Source organism: Parasteatoda tepidariorum, chromosome 11 (assembly GCF_982258835.1).
Source record: "Parasteatoda tepidariorum strain Cologne lab strain chromosome 11, Ptep-v5.0, whole genome shotgun sequence".
NCBI lineage: Eukaryota > Metazoa > Arthropoda > Arachnida > Araneae > Theridiidae > Parasteatoda > Parasteatoda tepidariorum.
This window is the reverse complement of record NC_141765.1, coordinates 79,828,913-79,848,941: the sequence shown is the minus strand read 5'-3', so window position 1 is coordinate 79,848,941 and position 20,029 is coordinate 79,828,913. Positions and strand designations below refer to the sequence as shown.

Sequence of the window (20,029 nt, the reverse complement as noted above, 5' to 3'; positions counted from 1 at the left end):
GGAAGAAAAAATTTACTTCCTTTTTTAGTGTTAATAATACTATTCAAAGTATTGCTTTTCTATTAACATAAAGGAAGTTGAAAACAACTTTGTTTAATGTTAGTAGTGGAAGTTTGTTATTGATACCTATATCAGTTTATTCCTGGAATAATATTTTCATATTTAATGTGTTAAATTTTATTAAAAATATCCAAAAATTATTTAAATAATTGAGAAAGGTGTATTTTAAGTTTAATAACTTTTAATAATTGAATTAAAATTATGAACGAAAGAAATTCTTCTAAAATGGCAAAAAGGGAACTTTTGGTCATTGATAACAATGTTTTTTTTTTAAAGGAGAAGGGTTCGGAATCACTCAAAAAGTGATAATGATATATTATATGGATAACCCCAGGTAAAATGTGAAAAGTTTTATCTGTAAAGTCCCTGTTATACTCAAATTTTAAAAAAAATATTAAAGAAGCATTTTATACTGGAGTTTTCAGAGAAAAGTAATCTTATCAATATAATTTTAGTTTCTTTATTGTACACTTATTTGCTACTTTCCAGTATAGGACTGATAGCATATTACTAGATGAATTTCGCAATTTTTCTTCATTCACTTTTTATTAATCTTAGATTACAAAGCATGTTTTAAAATTTGCCTGTAAAGCTATCCGATAGTAACAGTTATTCTTAAAATATAGTTATTGGTATTATCTTAAAATATTGTCAATTGTATAACATGTTTATTATGTTAAGAATGGAAAATCTCATTTATTGTTTAAATTTTCATTCTAATTTTATGTTAAAAAAATTTATACTTTAATGTAATCCTTGCAGTTGTAATTTTGTTACAGAGATTGTGCAATCAACTTCAAATGAACCAATTTCCAAACAGTTTGCTTCACATAGGCCTCCTGCTGCCTTGATTTCTAAGGAAACTGTTTCAAATCCAGATTGGCTGCTCTTAAATGTTGGTGGAAGACATTTTGCAACTACAAGGTTAAAACTATTCTTATTCTAAATCTATCATTTACCTGCTGGAGTTTTAATGATTCGTGAAATTTACGAAAGGTTGAAACAGTTGTCTCTTGCACGATTTTGTAATATTTTTGATGGTATATCACAGTGGATTAAAAGTTTAAAATGTTTACCAAAGCTTTATGTAATAAAAAGCTTGTTACTCTCGCATGTCATTTAAGTTTCATATAAAAATTGCAAATAAATTCTTAAACTATGCTTGATAAAGTTTTCTGTGTAGGAAACAGCCTTTGTTTTTATTATTACTAGTCTTTAAACTCTCTTAAGAGAGAGAGAGAAATTAAAAGAAAGTTATAATGTGCTTAATAAAAGCTACTTTATTATTGGAAATGATATTAACTCATTCCCAAAATTATTAAAAAATCAGCAAGTTCTGATAAATATCTTAAGAAATAAGGAAATTTCAAAATGTATTCATCTCCTGGATTTAAAGACAATAAATAAACTACCGTAATTTATGGAAGAAAGGCCGCGGCGCTTACGTGTTTAAAAGTTTTAAAATTTTAATTGCGGCTTTTACGATATTTTAAAAATAAATTTTTCAAAAGAAAAACATTTTTTTAATCAAAATAGTTGCGAATTATGGCAAAAGATGGCGTCACTATTGATAACTAACCACCCCTTAAAGAAAGTGGGTTGATCTCGATCTAGTTCCCACCAAACCGCATGGTTGATAGCTCTTTCACATTTTTCTCACTTTGTTACAACGTGCTTTGTGGAGAAATTAAATTGAGGAAAGTTTTCTTTTTAGTATTTGCTAATATTTATACATCGTTGTTATGGACGCGACTTATAAACTGATATCTTCTTATTTAAATAAAAAGAGGTATATTTCCAAAAAATAAATAAATTAAAAAAAACATTTATAAAATATAAATATGTAGTACAGTATGGAACCCGAAATTCGGCACTTAATCCGACCAAAATTTTTTCTTTTAAAGAAATTTTAATGATAAGAGGAAAAAAAAAAGTAATATTTCGTTTTATTTGGATTTTTTTTCTCTTGAAGGAAGTAACTATATTTTATCTTTTAAAAATAAAAACATGAAGAGAAAAAATAATAAATCTGTATCAAACAAAACATAATTGAAAAGTAAAAACATCTGCATTTCCAATGAACAAAATAAAGAAATGCTAGTTGGGAGAAACTGATGAATCAATCTTGACAAGTGCTTTACTGGTTTTGTCCCCCTCCCCCATTTCCCTCTTCTGTTTGACCATAAATTAGCCACACCCTTTTGACATTGAAACTTCTTTCTCACTTGGTGTACAAAATGAATTCTATCCCTTTTGCTGCTTTTTTTTTTTTTAAAAATTCGATTTATTTATCCTTTTATTGCTCATTAACTGTTATTTTTTTTTGCTACACTTGTTAACTTGGTTTTTTTTTATCGTTATTAGTTGTTTGCTTCTTTTTTGTAGTTATTCATTGTTAGGTTCTTGCCATTAATTGTTACTTTTTTTGTAGTTCCTTGTTAGCTTTTTTTTTCTTCCGAGGTGAGCATCTTTTGTTAAAATAAAATGTTATGTAAAAGAAAAAACGAGAACAATGATCGCGCTCTGAAGAAGAAACGATTATTTCTTTTTCGGATTATTTCATCTTGAATTATTTATCCTTCGGATTATTTCTTCTTGATTATATCTTATAGATTATTATTTTAATCAATGAAATTTCTAAAGATGGGACAGTTTTAAATTCACCCCATCAAAATCTACAATTGAAGCTTAGCTAAATTTATTGGTTCTTCTGAAATTAACAGCGTAATTGAATTATCGTAATATACGGGCGCCATATTGGAATTTCCGGAAGAGATCCAAAATTCTGCAAATTCCGAAATACGGAATTTCGTCGGTCCCGTGAGTGTCGAATTTTGGGTCCTATACTGTGATGTAAAAAAAATCATTTATATTAAAGTAATATAAATATAGTTATTTAAATTTTTTACCTAACGATGGCACCAACAGCCGATTGTAACATGTTGTTCTGAGCAGTTTGTCCAAAATATACAATAGCAGATTTCATTATTGATTTTATTATAATTATACATTTATAAATTTTAATTTATATTTTAATTTAAAACATTAGTAGTATTTATAAGGAATTAATGTTATATATTCACTTTTGCCGCTAAATCGTTATTATGGGTGCGGCGTTTACATGTGCGGCGTTTACCATGATTTTTTTCTTTTAAGTCTCATTATCACAAGTGCGGCTTTTACGATAGGTGCGGCGTTTCTTCCATAAATTACGGTACAAATTATTAATTATATTCAAGGATTTAATTTTATTTCACACCTGGAATATTAAAAAATGACTATGAAATAAGATAAAAGTACCTGATAGAGAAACTATTATATATTTACATGATTCAACAATTATTCTTTTGATGAGATTTTCCAGAAATTCAACAAGTATGGTAAATTGTTTTTAGGCATCCCATTTAGTTGATTCTTATCTTAGCACTTTCTTGAAGATACTTGAAATGAAATCTCTTTTATTTTACCTAAATTTTGATGAAATCTTCATGGATTTAAACTTGTATAGTATATCTTAAATTCTAAAAGCATGTTTTTCCATCCCATCAAATCATCTATTACTTGTCGTAATGACACATCACTTAGTGAATTAGCTGTGTTTGCTTTTATTTTTCTAACTACTGGTATTAAAGTCTATGGCAGGGGTGGCGAACCTTTATACACCAACGTGCCATTTTCTCTAAAAAAATTGCTTAATGAGGTCATAGACGTGCCGTCAAAAAAATTTTACTTCATGATTAGTGAGAAAATAATAATACTAAATACTATCAACTCAAAACTCTTTATTTACATTGAAAAAAAATACATTTTGCAATGTCTCAGTTATACACGTGATTCAACTTAAAGTAACATCAGTGTGACTTCTGTTGTTGCAGATTAGATGACCAATAACTTATATTAGATTGTAAGATGTTAGTTTAAGCAGGACTGTTGATTTTTTTTTTTTTTTTTGCTTGTTTTTTATTGTTAGTTTGTTTTTTACGGTTATTAATTGTTTTTTAGTATTAATTTTTTATTGATAATTGTTTATTATTTTGTTTGTTTGTGAATTTTAATTAAATTGTTATATATGCTTCATAGCGTAATAACATTTGTGTAATAACAATTCATAGTGTAACAACAATTGTGATTGGTGGAGTGCCCAAAATATTGTGTCGCGTGCCATTGGTTCACCATCCCTGGTCTATGGAAATGATATGGGTTACTGAACAGACAAATACAGCAAAACCTGGATTCTTTGAAAACTTTTGAATAAAATCTGCTTTGAATATTAAAAATTTATTGTTATAATCATCACATATTAATAAATTTCAAAAGTTGGGATAATTATGTATAATGTTGCATGTTTCCTGTTAGCAGAATTGAAAACCATGATGGTGAAACTAGATTAGTAGATACAAAAAATTTTTAAGTAATAATTATTAGATTCTTTAACAAAAATCAAAGCAAACTTCAATTACTAGCTTGTGAGACAAGCACTACAAAATATGTTTCCTATTATAAATGCCCCACATATTGTTGTGCCAAATAGTAATTCCCTTTCTTCCGTTCATATATTCAGCAATGAAAATTTTTTATCATAATTAACAGCTCTTTTATCTCTGTGAGTTGCAATAGTTAATCCTCTTTGGATATCTTTAAATAACAAAAGAGGTTTTGCCTTACTATATTATTATGAGCATAACAACTTGGAAGTTATTTAGAATACTCAATACATCACTGCATATTATTAATTGAGAAAAGGAGATAAAAAGAAAAACCAAGTGTCTGAAAAATTGTGAATTAACTACATTTAACAGAGTTATTCTGATGGAATAATTTTGGATAATCATGATACTACAGTAATAAGGAGCACATATTAATGAATAAAACAAATAATAATAAAAAATGAAAATATGACATAGAACAGAATGTAAACAAAGCAAGAGTAGCATCTTGAGATAGAATATAATTGGAAACTTGAATGTACCAGAATAAGTGTCCCTAAAATAAGATCTCAAGTAATAAAAAAAATATTCCAAAATGTTTTTTTATTAATTTTTACATTTCTATGCAACTATCAACTCATTTATTACAGAAAAGCTCAAATCTTTTCCCATATTCATTTATAACTTTATGCAAATAATTAAAGAACTCATCACAGCTTTGCTTCTTATAAAATGTGATCCCAAATTTCTATTCTTTGACTTTTTCGAAAATTGTTACTTTTATACTCTCAATTTTTGACCGTGTATATTTTTATGAAATAAAGTAAAAAGTTGTATACTTTTACAGTATATTACTTTTTGACACGCCCGGTGGCTGAGCGGTAGTGCTTCGCGCTGCCGTGCCACAGATCCCTGGTTCGATTCTCTGGCCGGGCAAGGTTGACTCAGCCTTTCATCCCTTCAGTGGGTCGATAAATGAGTACCAAGCATGCTTGGGAACTAAGCACTGGGGGTTCTGCGTTCGGCTGACCACCTGACCGGAGCATCTGCTCCTGCACCCCAGAGCCCAAGGTCAAGAAAACTGAGATGGGCACAGTAGGCCTTGGCCCTTAAGGGCTGTCGCGCCGCTGAGTTTAGTTTACTTATTGATTGTTATATACTTTTACAGTATATTACTTTTTTATTGTTATATACTTTTACAGTATATTACTTTTTGATTGTTATATACTCTTACAGTATATTACTTTAGATTTTGAATAAGCTTTTTAATGGCAGCATTTTTTACTGTACAAACTTGGACTGCATGTAGAGTCGTGAGGAAATTCATACTTTAAAGTAAACTTCAGAATTTTTTCTTCTAAAAAATGTTTAAAAAAAAACTAGTGAGTATGAAGAAATGCAAAAAGTAGGCACACCTTGAAATTTTCTCAGCATTTTTTATTTTCTAATTGTTAACATCATTGCTGTTAATGAAGCTTGTTAATGACTTTTTGCCAAAATAACATGATACAAATGTTCTGATGATATAAATTATCATGATAAAATTCATGATGTTCTGTTGATACAAATTATTAGTATAAATTCCTCATAAGTTAATTAGTTTCATGATTTCAAATGTTTTAAGCTAAGTATTCATATTGGATATATATTATTGGAATATATAGTGTGCATATTCATATTTTTATATTTATCAAATGTATAAGCTGAGTTTAAAGGGGCACAAAAATTTAAAAGTCCATATAAGTAGCACCAAATTGTGAGTTCAAATGAAAGTGCAACAAAGACAAAGGTGCAACATTCTTAGTTGAAATATGACACCTTTCATTTTTAACAGTCATTCTTTAATGACATAAGAATCTGACTTGAAAAACAACCCTCCAAAATGTATATTTATTGATTCTGGTAAAAAATAAAAAATTATTATGCCCTTGAACAAAAATCACATTAGACATTGCCTGACACACTACTGACAGATTTCAAAAACCTGAGCACTAGGTCACAGATGCCAGTTGAAATACATTCAAAACTATCTAAGCTATTAGCTACTTCAAGGAAATCAAAATTTAATGTGTTTTTACTGAATTATTAGCCATTAAATTTTGATGTATAGGATTTTAAATTCACCCTCTAGTGTAATAAATAATACATTTATAAATAAATATTTATCATGAAGGGCTTTTTATGTTCTTACGAGTTATGTCTTTGCTTACTTACATAGTCTTTAAAACTTCAATTAGTTAATTATTATTATTGTTTTTATGTTTAGAAGTACATTACTGACCAAAGAACCAAACTCTATGCTTGCCTGTATGATAGCATCTGAAGAGAGCTCACTTCTTCGCCCAAGTTCAGTTGATAACTATGGTGCTTTTCTTATTGACCGTAGTCCTGTCTATTTTGAACCTATACTGAATTATTTGAGGCATGGTCAATTAATACTTGATAAAACCACTAATCCAAGAGGTACAAATATTGTCTTTCTTAGTTTTTCATGTATAATTTTTCTTCATTTATAAAGTTCCCCCTAAAACAGATTCTTGTTTAAACTTAATAATTTTTACTCAATTTTGCGGTTTATTAGGAACCACACAGAGTATTCAGGAAAGGTCGCATTTTCTTTTTTTCCCTATGACACTTACTTTCCTCATTACTGATAATCTATTATAAAAAAATAGAACAGGAGTTCATGCTTGGTTGAGCCCTCTTGCTATGGATTATTAATTTTAGATGGCATAGAAGTAATTAATCTGAGAGAACAAAGTTTTTCAGAAACAGGAAAGAAAAATAAAAGTATTATATTTTTATTGCAATATCATAATCAGTGTGTAATGGAGAAAAAAATTATTAAGAGAGAAAATGATACATTTTGAATACTTCGAAAAATAGTGTGCTTTTAAATGATTGTAATTTATATAAAAAATAATAATAAAAAGTTTCATTGGATGAGTTCTGTATCTCAAAATCAGCAAAGAATGTTTTGAATCGCTTTTACTTTTAACGTTTATAATATAAGTGTTTAACAGCATTCATTTGTAACATTTATGTTGTAAATATTCACTCAATTGCTCACTTTACAAACATTCAGTTCATAGTTTCCTCATGAGATCATTATTTGGCTATATTTTGTTTTCAATATTTAAAATAATTCTGTTTGGAAAAAAAGCATGTTAAAAAATCAATAAATATTAATTTTCACATCATTTTCAGATACTTGAGGACCATTCCCACTACATATAATTCAACAGGTCTGCTTAAAATGTGCCTATCAGATTCTAAATTTCCTTGTGCATATTTGAATTGAATTTTCATTTCAACAAAAGAGTTCTGTTTAGAAATACAGTCTGAAAAATGCTCTATAACATTTTTTATTATAAATAAAAGTTGGTTTTTAAAGTATTCTATTTTAATTCTGTCAGTTGATTTCACAGAAAGTGAGAAGGGAGATCTTTTCCATTCCTGGAGGGTTTAGCGATTTGAATATTTTCAACTCCTTATGTAAAATTATGATTTTAATAATGTAAAGCATGCTTCCATGCTAGTTCCTTCAATTCTACTTTATTATTTGGTTCTACTTAATCTTGTTTAACATGTAATGAAATCAATAAAAAATATAACTTTTAGAAATATGCAGAGCCTGCGCTGAACATTCTCCGCCTCGTGAAAGCCAATAAAATCGTAAATTTGTGTGTTTGTGAATGATTTCTTCTATCAAATGAAAAATATATATCCCCCTCAATCCTGAAAAAATTATTCTGTACAAATCCTGTATATTTTTATTTGATTTCAGTAATTTTTGTTAGATACAATACGTTGCATAATCACTAAAATTATCATTATCTGAACTAATAGTCCAGATAATGTAAGCAACAAGAGCGTTTATGTAAGCATGAGACAAACTACCATAAAACACAGATTACCTCATTCATTGCCGGATCATGTGATATGACGTGACAAAATTCTTCCATACAGTTTGCGTCGATAAAACAAAATTAAGTGGTAGTCAGGTTCATATTAACAACCATTTTTGCAGAAGATATGTTTCTTCAAATATATGTACAATATTTCTCATATACATATTGTATTTTCTTATATACAATAATGTAATGTTGCTTTAGGTTTAACTTTATATTACTGCTCTAGTCTAAGTAGTTATTAAAAATTAACTCCAACCTATATGTATTTCATTTCCTCAATGATAAAACATCTACTTTTTTTATTGTCTCTCCCATTCATTGCTCATTTACTCCTCCTCAGCTCTAAAATGACTCGAAATGATTTAATTTTGTTAAATAATTTAATTTTTAGTAAATGTGTATTTTGTTTTGAAGTTTTCTATGGGGGAAAGAATTATTAGAAAAAAATTTTTAACTAAGAATTTTGAAATTTTAGTCATATTTTTGATATTTGGCTAATTTACTGGCTAATAATTTGAAGTCCTTAGCGTGAGCCCTGAATATGGTCAATTTTCTTTGATGCAATTTGCATTTTTCCTTGCTACCATTTAAGTGCCTCTCAAATGTTACATAATTCTTCATCAAAATTTTGAAAGGGTTCCTGGATTCTAAATAAATAATTTTTTGTATATAGGCATTTAGTATGAAGTATTTTATTTGAATAACATTTAATTATTAATTTTGTCTTTAATTAATTAGACTACAGAAAAATTCACAGGCTCTACTTAAAATTTTGCAAAAGCATACAAAAACTGTAAATAGCTTTCAATTCTCACTGTACCAACTATCTAGTAATGCAAATTGTAAGTTATGTAATTCCTTATCGTCTAATTTTAATTCAAGGATTAAAGCTTAAAAATAAAAATTAGAAAAGAATTTTCAAAAGCCTCTTTTTATTGAATCATTTTCTCAAAAATCTATTTTCACCACAGAGACTACACTAAAAAACTCAAAATAATGAGTATTACATATTCAACATGCATCACTGTCAGTGAGCTAATGTTAAAGATGTGGTGTGGGTACTATATGTTTGTTTATATGTTTGTACTAAAGGTGTTGTACTATGTAAAAGGTACTATTGTTTGTTATTATATGTTGTACAGTGTAAAAGGTACTATTGTGTGTACTATATGTTTGTTGAGAGTTTGAAGTGTTCATATATTCCCTGTAATATCAACGTATGGATCTATACACATTTTTAAAATTCTGCAGATGATTTTATGTATGTACTCTATGCATATTAAACTCTCTGGGGGCAATTTCTACTCTTCCTATTTTCTCTAACAATATAAATGCCATGGATTTGGAGAAATGTAGCACAGTCAGTATGGAGCCACAAATAAACGTATAAGTAAATTTGTGTTGATAATGAACAATATGGAACATGAAGTGGGGATTTTGTGTAGGCAAAATAACTACCAGTTGAATGACCCTTGGTCAATATATTTAAGAAACTAAAAATATAAATGCTATTTATTATGTCTCACACTATTTTTACTTTTCCCATTTTCACTCTTAGTAATATTTTTAGGAATAATTTCGCCTAAAATATTACACATAGACAATTTCTGTCTTTCTGATTTGCATATCAAATGCAATTATCACAGCAATGCATTCATTGCAATTATTACAGATTTAGAACAATGATACTAAAGGCTACAGGAGATAACATGTATCTGCAAGGCTGGTAGTTTTTGCAGGTAGATGACAATGAGGAACTGTGTAGTTTTGAGTTTGTGTTGGTAAACCAACTGGCTACATCAGGTGGCTAGTAATCCATATAAAGAATGTTAACTTTATGATGTGTATGAATTAAACTAAAAAGAGGGTGTAAATAATGTTGTATAGACAGACATATAATTATTTTTGTTCGGTATATAGCACCGCTACTTAATCTCCAACCCTTCTTGTAATATCAGGCATTACTACTTACCACCATACTTTCTTTCGGGTGGCTCAATTGTTGATTGTCCTTTTTGAACTTGGCTAATCCCATTTTTCTTTGTTTTAATGCATGTGTTTGTAATTTTTTTTTTTCATCTTTGCGCTTCTCTCTTTTTATTCTATGTTTTGACACTGAAGAAAGTGCTTCTTTAGAGTACCAAAATGATCATGTGATTATTTGTGTGACATTATTTATGCTCTTTCCAAGCTATTTTAGCTTATTTCAGGTTTATAAATGTGTGCAAAAATGTTTTTATTTGTAAATTGTTTCAGAGATACAACAATTCAATTATTAGATCAGAAGTTATTCAGGGTGTAATTTTTTCCACTATACATTTAACTATATTTAAATTGTGACGCCTAAAATAAATCTAATTAAATATTTAATGACTTCAGTTACTCATAAGGTATTTACTAGGTATCAATTTAAATAAAAAATTATTTTAATAAAATAAATCAAATAATTATATTTGAAAACAATAATTCTTTATTAAAACTTCAAATAACTATTGCTTATGTGTAACTAAATTTTAAAATACTTTTTGAGCGAAGATTCTATACTGCGCTTAAGAATTAGAGAATTCCATGAAATAATGATGTGTTTTGTTATAGGTGTTTTAGAAGAAGCAAGATTTTTTGGCATTGAAAGTTTGGTTAAAATACTAGAAAAGAATGTGCAGGTTATAGCTTTTCTTTGTTTCACATTTTTTCTCTCATTATTTTTCAAAATGTTACGATATTCCTCTGTTCAGTTATAACTGTTTGATACAAATAGTTAAAATAGAATAGAGTTGAAATCATTCAATTTTGAATTAATTAGATTACAAATTAAAAAATAAATTTAATAAAAGCACTCAAATGGAACATTAAATGCAGTATGCAACAAGGAAAATTATAATTAAAAATATATTTTGTATTTGTTACTTAAAAGAAACTTTGAATATTGTTTTTTTTTTCCCCTATTCAGTGTGCCAACAATTAAAATCATCATTTTCAACACTTGATATTTAAAAAAAAATCATTGGTTCAAATAATTAAAATAACATTTATTATAATTAAAAATAATTTATTATGCTTTTAGAGAGATCTTGAGTAATAATTACAAAGAACAGAATCTTTCTAAAGTAATAAAATAATTTAGAACTTTTTATTTACTAATGCAAAGTTTAGTGATAAAAATATACACATAACTACTTTTATATGCTTTTTTTCAATATCATGTCCAACTTCCAGTCGATAGTTACCAGTTTGTCTGAGAAATAAGGCAGCCAGTGTCCCTGTTCTTTGCTGGTCACATTGCCACTATCATGTCAATAGCCTTGAAGAATTATGAAGCCTTCCTTAACCTCCATGACCAATTGTCTGACAATTGATTGCTCTTGGAATACGTTGCTATATTTTATTTTTGCTGTTAGAATATATTAATATTAAATACATCATTTCTAGCGAAATAGGAAATGTCATGTATGAAAATATATTTAATATCAAGACTTCAATTTTGTCTTTTCTACCTTAAGTGACTTATTCGAAACTTGATAATTATACAAATTTAAGATGTCGCATTAACTAGAAAACTAAAGTATTGAAAACATTCTATACTTATATTAGCACTTGAAACACATTGAAGAAAATTCATCTCTATCTGCATTATTTACAAATTATAAATATTTAAGCGAAAGGGTAATTGTCTTTTAAGCCAAGAGCAAAATTATAATTTAAGAACTTGCCTAGGTTTTTTCATTTGAACTATTTTTGGTGAATGTTACATTAACATTTAATTTAAATTCCTAGTCAATTAAAGATAGGCTTTGAAATAAACTCTCCTGCAATTATATTTGTTTTTTCTCATAACTAACCTTAGATAATGTTTGATTCTGCTTGTAACCTGTAACCAGCCTTAGATAATGTTCTTATTGATATAATAAGCAAATGAATGCTTAAAATTTTAGCTGCGTTAATTGTAGATATTTAGAAAAAAAGACTGAAGGAAAATTAAAATAAAGATGCAAAGATAAAAATTTTATGACAATTAAGAAATTGGGAAGTTAAGTATTGCATGTAAGGCAGCCAAAAAATCATTTGTTTATTAAAAAAAAAAAAAAAAAAAAAAACAATTGTTTTGAGGGTGCTGTAACCCCTTAATCTTAATTGTGTATAAATTATGCTTTAAAAAGGAAATATTTAATGGCTTAAAAATATATTATACTTGATATTCCTTTAATAATTAAATTTAGATAAACAAAGTAATAAACAAAATATGATTTATTTTTTTTAAATCTTTTTTTTTACTCTTTTATTGTATTATCAAACAGTTTTTCTGTATGATCACATAAACGATTTTTAAAAATAAATTTATTATTTAAATGGATTTTTATCTTGAGCATAATTCGACAAAAGAAATCTCTGATTTATTTCATCAAAGCTTCGCTAAACTACATGTAACATTTAATAAAATATTTATTCTAGCTTATTTGCAGCTTAATTAAGTGGCACTTAATAAAAAATTAAGTACTTAACATACTTAAGTGATATGATGAAAAATAGATAAAATTCTATGTACTGTAGAAATTAGTTTCTATAATAATTGCTAATTTAATTTCTTTTGAAGGAAGAGCAACATTCTTTTTCTGATGGTGCAGCTCTTACTCGCCGAGATGTTATAAATGCATTAATATCTACGTCTTATGCAACTGAACTGAGATTTCAGGTATGTAATTTTGAATTGATAATTTATATTCTAGTTTATCACTAATAAATTAAATTATTATATTTCACATTTTTCGGACTGACTTCATCCATAAGTTATTAAAGAAATATGGTGTGTGCTGTTTAACATTAATACTTACCGTTTCTGACTATGCATTGATAACTATAAAGGATCTGAATAAATTAATGAGAAGCCTAATTAAGAAACATAGTGCAAGAAGGGAAAAATAATAGTAAAACTTTTATTTATTTAAAAACTCTCAATGAAATTTTTTATTCATTTTCTAAGTAGTTTTATGCTCAGGAGCACTGTAATTTGGTTTGAAACAAACTTCAAAAAATCATTCGTTTTCTAAGTGATTACAAACATTCAGGGAAGTGTTTGTTTTATGTGTGATCATGAACTTACAAATATGCATAAGTATTTTTTTTCTTTCTTAAAAATTGAACCTTTGCATAGCAGGCATCCTCATGAACAAAAATTGTTTACTGCATGTTTACAAAAGTGTTACTGTTGTTCTTGCGACAGGCTAATTGAGAAATATAATGCTGTCAACTGTTTCAAGTAAATGAATATAATACTTAAATAAAAACATAAATTGACAAAAGGAATTAATGTAAAAAGCTTAAATTTTGGTGGTTTTATTATTTATAACGTACAATAATATAAATTAAAAGAAACAAAAAACATCAATGATTATAAATGATAGTTAATTCACTTCATGACTCCTTATTGAGGTATTTAGCAAATAAAATGAAATCTAGCAGAAATGTTGCACCTTTGTCTCTAAACATTGTTAAATAATAAAATAGTCTTGTGTATTTAAGTGCAGAAATATTATTAGTGTGGTACATAATTATGAAAGTAAAGTATTAGGTTCAAAAAATGTTGTATGTGAGAGATTACTATATTCTCTGAGTTTACGTGTTTTATTTGTGAGCCATAATTTTTATCCTGCTTGTTAATTTTATATCTTTTGTATATAGGGTGTAAATTTATCCCATGCTGATTTGTCTCGATTAGATCTAAGGCACATAAATTTTAAATATGCAAACCTTCATGAAGCAAAGCTATCTGGAGCAAATCTCAGTTACTGTTGTCTAGAACGAACAGATTTATCTCATGCTAATCTTGAAGTAGGTCATTTCTTTCCTCATTTATTAACTTTCCAGTAGATGCTGGGGAAGTTTAATTTGGTTTTTAATATATTTATTTGTATAAAATCTAATTAATTTTTTTAAAATCTAATTTAACTTGTATATACACCCACCCACTCAGAGATAAAAAAAAATAATCTTTTAGCAATTTTTATAAATTGAATTTTTTCAAATTCATCACATTTTAATCATCACATATTATTTTAAAATAGCAAGATTTAAAACTGTAAAATTTGGTGGTCTTACATTAATGTGGATATGTTTAATACAAATCTCCAGTTAACATGTTCTTCAGTTCCAAATCTCCAGTTAACACATTAATTTATGGTTTTTTCACTGTTCCTAACAGTCATTTATTTGGTGCGACACTTAATGTGTTGGTATACTCATTAGATAATGTGGATAAAACTCATTAGATAATGTGCCTCTTTAACTACAGCCACAAGCAGAGCAATTTCACATAACACAGTTTTTTTACAATTAAAAATCTTGGGACAAAATTTTGTCCCCATAAATTCAATTGAGAAATATTTTAAAAAGTGGGTAAGGTTTCTTCTATCAAAACTCATTCAAGAACTTTACTCTCCACCTTTATTCAGTGGGCTGATGCTCAACTGAGTTAAGTTTAGTTTTTTTATTCAGCAATATGTGAAGTCTTTTTTTTTTAATGCAAATGGCTGGTTTTGTACATTTATTCAAATTAAGTTACATTGACATCAAAAATATCCATAAGAATACTGTAATAAATATAAATTAGCTAATTCTGTGGCATGAAGACATATCTTATTTCCTGTTCTGGAACATATTGTTTTTATTTAAAAAAAAATTTAATTGTCAATTTTTAAAAAATGCCATTATTTAATGTATAAGGAATTTTTTTTTTTTATTGCAACAAATACATTTTTTTTCCTAAGATTGTGGTACAATTTTGCACAAATTATCAATCTGTGCAATTTACATTATTGAAATTGTGCAAATCAAGTTGGTAAAAAGCATTTTTTAATGCGGATAAATTTGCAGGGAATGTTTTTAAAATTTGAGTTTTGCCTTTTCTTTTTAATTTATTACTTACATTATAATGGCAATCAGTACTTTTCCAAAATTTAAAAATTCAAAATGTGGAAACATTTAAGGAAAGTAGATCAATAATAAAATTACATTTTTAGAGTACCCAGATAATTAAGGACGTACAAATTTAATAATGACAATGCAACAGTCAATGAATTACATGCTGAGGGATGGAAATTGATCCAGTTTTGTAAATTTATGACAGAATATTATCCAAATTGACCTAAGTTGCATTTTAGTGCCTGCAAACAGCATGGACACTCATAGATCATTTTTGAATTATAAAATTGTGTTAGAACATAATAAAATGAAGTGAAAGATAAAATATAAACAACAATTAATATATCAATGTTCAATATTTCGTACTGAAATTCTGTTTACATGTAAAATAATACTAATACTGTATAATATACAGTATTAGTATTATTTTACAGAAAACAGAAATAATTTTTCAGGTGTTTTACATGGTATTATTTTAATTTTTGTACCATGCATATGTTTTTTAGTGTGTATGTTGTATATCTTTTTAATTGTATTCTCATTAAATTTTTAAAACATTTCATAAATCTTCTGAGAATTTTTTTTTTCTGTAACAATCTTGTAACCCTACATAAAATGCTTTACGCAAAACTTAAAATATTTTCATTAAATTAAAGTGCAGATATCAGTCTATAAAGTTATAAATGTTCCCCCTTGAGAGTAAAAAGAGGCCACTGTAATTTTTTGAAGTTTCTGTATCTAATATAAACATTTCAATAATTTTGGAGCTTACCATTTCCTTGATATGGTTTGTTCACTTTTTATACCAACTTTCAATGGCATTAGAATTTGTTTTTATTGTTAATAAAATACTAATTTATATTTTATTTATACATTAATTATTCTGTTTACAAAGTTCAAGTTACTGTTCATCTTTTACAGTTTAATAAATTTTTGGTTTCTTAAGTTAATTTCAAAGCCTCCTTGCTTTATCTTATGTTAGGTTTATAAAATGTGCTTTATTTTTAGAAGGTGGTATGTATTGTGTTGAGTGTGTTAAGAGAAAAAGTGGGTTACTTGTGGGCTATATGTACAGACAATTCTTTAAAAAAATTTTAACAAATTTGTCCACTTAGTGTATTTAATTATCCAAAAGAAAATACAAATACAAAGCAATGTAATATTTTCTAAAAGTTATTATAGACTAAGCGCCTGATGTAAAGGGGAAAATATATTTTGTATTTTATTTGTAATAACTAGTTTAATATTTTTTTTAATTTCGTGTATTGTTGAATACATTAAGTGATAACATGAGTAATAATATTGTGAATTTGTAGGGTGCAATTTTACTAGGTGTAAAAATGCTTTGTGCAAATCTTGAAGGTGCAAATTTAAGGTCTTGTAATATGGAAGACCCTGCCGGAAATAGAGCTAATATGGAAGGTAGGTTACAGAATTGCTAATTTTTTGTTTGCTCTAATATCATTTGTATAAGTATTATTCTTGTCGATAGTTAAAGAGAAATTTGAAATAATCATTCAAAATAGGAGTGGTGTTTAGTTTCCCCTTTAAGTGTATGCATAGTAAACTCTTTTGTACGTTTGATTCAAAAGCATAGATTAAGCCCAGTTTGACCAAGCCTTGTACAGTAATTGTGAAAGCTGTGTATGTGGTTACATGTTTTGAATATTACTTTACATACTTAATTTTATGCCTATTTTATTTTTCCTTGTATACCTTTTAATGCCTTTAGGTAACTGAAACTAGTCTTTAACTGTACTTAACTAGTAACTCAAACCAGTATTACCATGTAAATAATCATTCAAATCATATATTATGAGTATTTTGATCATACATATTAAATTTTACATTAGTACCGAATGCCATAAATCATGCCATCGTAATAACTTTATGAATACTGGAAGACAAAAAGAAAATACGTCACAACCTTCAACACAGACTAAAGTACTCTTACTCCAGAAACGGAATGACCTATACTATCAATGAAATTTAAAAACCTGTCAAACACTCCTAGTTCACTGTGCCAATCACTAAGTTTAAAGCTGTGATTGGCAACCTATGACAGGCAGATCACCTTGTGATTATATTAGATTATCCCTTTTGTATAATGTTTTTATTTTCATTATTCTTAAATTTCTTTACTGGTCAGAGTAATTTTCATTATTCTGATCAGCAAGGAGTTTTGTGTATGAAATTTAAAAATTGCCCACTTGAAAATTAAATCAAGATCCATAACGATTTTACATTGCCATGTGACGATTAATGATGATTACAATCTACCTTTTGCTTCTTACGAACTCAATGATTATCAAAATTTACAGACATTTCACTAAAATATTTATTTGAGGCTCTGTTGTGTATAGATGTTTGCTTCATATTTTGCAAGAATTTTGAAAAGATATTATAAGGAGGTAGGGTGCATAGCGTTTTTTAAAAGGGTTTGTAAAAACAGCTTAATTTTCTATCTTCTGAAAAGTAATTTTCTTTGCCGTGTTGATTGTTGTTCTAAATTACGAAATATGCTTGATTTTCAAAATTTTCTCTGCAATATTTAACAGAAACTAGTTTTTTTATTGTGATTACGTAAAGTTTTTGGAAATATTTTTGAATTTTATTGATTTTATGTTTATAAATTACGAACTTAAAAAATAATTTTTATTACTGCACAGATCCTAATTATGATTTTTTTTTTGGAAAGTGATTAAAAATACTTTTTGAGTGCTTAAAAAATACTTAAACGGTGCTTATTTTTTGTTGAAAAAATCTGACTACGCACCCTGTTATTAAGAGGTCATGAAATTTTTCCTTTACATACATCACATAATAAACAAATATGCTTCAAACTAGTCTTAGATTTCTAATTATGTAGGTGTAAACTTGAAAGGTGCAGTTTTGGAAGGAAGTCAAATGGCGGGTGTCAACTTGAGAGTAGCTACTCTGAAAAATGCAAATTTACAGAACTGTGATCTTCGGGGTGCTGTTCTAGCTGGTGCTGATCTTGAAGTATGATCATTATTATTTTGGTTATCAGAAACTTAATATGCTCTAACTAGTTTTAGTTTATCAAATTTAATTAATTTTATCAAATTTTTAGGATTTCTATTTATTCTTAAGCTAATGAATAATTATAATTCATTGTGAAGACATTTAAGATGTTTTTCTATTTATAATTTTTATGATTTACAAATTCGATTTTTCTTTTTGTTTTTATATTATACATATATAACATTTTAGAGAAAAGGCAAAGTTGCTTGATAACTTACAAATATAATAATTATTTTATTCATCAAAGTATTAATTATTGTTTGCACTCTTTTGCTATTTAAATAGTGGGTTGTCTATGCCTGTGTTTTAATACCATGGTGGTCGATGAATTTCCGGAATATTCAAATTATAACTCTGTCATAATGAAATTATTTTATTATTAAGAAGTTGTCCAAATTATAGAAGTGGCTTTGTAGCATCATTTGAGACTTGGCCCGGTGAGGATAAATATAGGTTCAGAAGTTTCAATACGTGTAGTTTTGACACAGCTATTTGTGAATTGTGTATTCTAGCACATTGTTGTGCAATAAGATAAGAGTTGATGTATTGGCGATGAGCCAAGATTTCATGAAATCGTAATAGATCCCACCTTTTTTAATCTTTTCATAATGGATCTTTTGAAGAATATCATGCTTTGGAGTATGTTTTGGTGATTCATTCTGGTCCATCCACTGTGCTGATTGTTTGTGGTTATCATATTGGAGATATTTTCATCACAAGTGACAATCAGATTTGGACTTTCTATCTAGAAAAATAAATAGTAAAATAATAAGCCCATTTCAAATTATAAACTGTTAATGTTTGCTATATTATAATCTATAAATTTCATTCTTAACCACCTAATAATTTATAGACTATTTGATATCTAACTCTATTTTAATTTTTTCTAACCTTTTTATTTTACTTGTTTTTTAGAATTGTGATCTTTCTGGTAGTGACTTACATGAAGCCAATCTTAGAGGAGCTAATTTAAAAGATACAGCTTTTGAACTTATGTTGACTCCTCTTCATATGTCACAAGCAATACGATAAAAGACTAATGATGTGTAATTTACTTATCTAGTATATTTAACTACTTATAATTGCTTCATTCTTTCATTCATAAAATATTTGGTTTTCTGCAATTATCTTACATAAATAGTTTATTTGATGCTTTTCTGTTTCAGATCACATTGTAAAAATTTTGTACATACAATTTACTCAAAATAAATTAGTTTTTTCACAATTTTTAGAGCATATTTTTTGCTTTACAATATTTACTTCATAGACTGAAATATTGTTGTGGCTTTGATTTTTGTTTGTGTACATCATTTTATATTTTTAACTTTTTTTTCAAGTTGGCTCTTAACTTAGATGTTTGATCAAAGGAATAAAAAAACATTTGCTCTGGTTGTTTTGTTGCATTAAATTAACGTTTAAATAAACACCTTTTAAACTTAAAAGGCATTTATTAAAATAATACTAAAAATATTGTTATTCTTGTGTAAACTATTATTAAAATAACTGGAAACTTTGAAATCTTTGTAACTCAAGGATATAAGTGGATATAACGACTTGCAGTATCAGACAAGACAAATAACTACCCTCCAGAAATAATCATGTTACTTCCTTTTTGGGTGTCACACTTTTAACAATGTTGCTGCCTGCCTCATGTTCTCTTTATTAACG

At 27.4% G+C, this 20,029-nt stretch overlaps 1 protein-coding gene across 7 annotated transcripts in view; it reads left to right on the top strand.

The window, feature by feature from the left end:
* Positions 1 to 19,586, top strand: part of LOC107440008 (BTB/POZ domain-containing protein KCTD9) — a 50,409-nt gene extending 30,823 nt beyond the window's left edge. For 5 of the 7 annotated variants that reach the window (XM_043044628.3, XM_016052801.3, XM_016052773.4 and 2 more), the window contains exons 5-12: positions 840 to 984; positions 6,754 to 6,950; positions 10,997 to 11,064; positions 12,993 to 13,091; positions 14,078 to 14,227; positions 16,633 to 16,738; positions 18,186 to 18,319; positions 19,277 to 19,586. In XM_043044628.3, the coding sequence (XP_042900562.1) occupies positions 840 to 984; positions 6,754 to 6,950; positions 10,997 to 11,064; positions 12,993 to 13,091; positions 14,078 to 14,227; positions 16,633 to 16,738; positions 18,186 to 18,319; positions 19,277 to 19,393 (1,016 nt within the window). In that variant the 3' untranslated portion in view covers positions 19,394 to 19,586. The remainder of the gene's footprint in view (positions 1 to 839; positions 985 to 6,753; positions 6,951 to 10,996; positions 11,065 to 12,992; positions 13,092 to 14,077; positions 14,228 to 16,632; positions 16,739 to 18,185; positions 18,320 to 19,276) is intronic. The other 2 variants (XM_043044632.3, XM_071187576.2) reach the window with 1 other exon arrangement.
* The last annotated feature ends 443 nt before the right edge of the window (positions 19,587 to 20,029 follow it).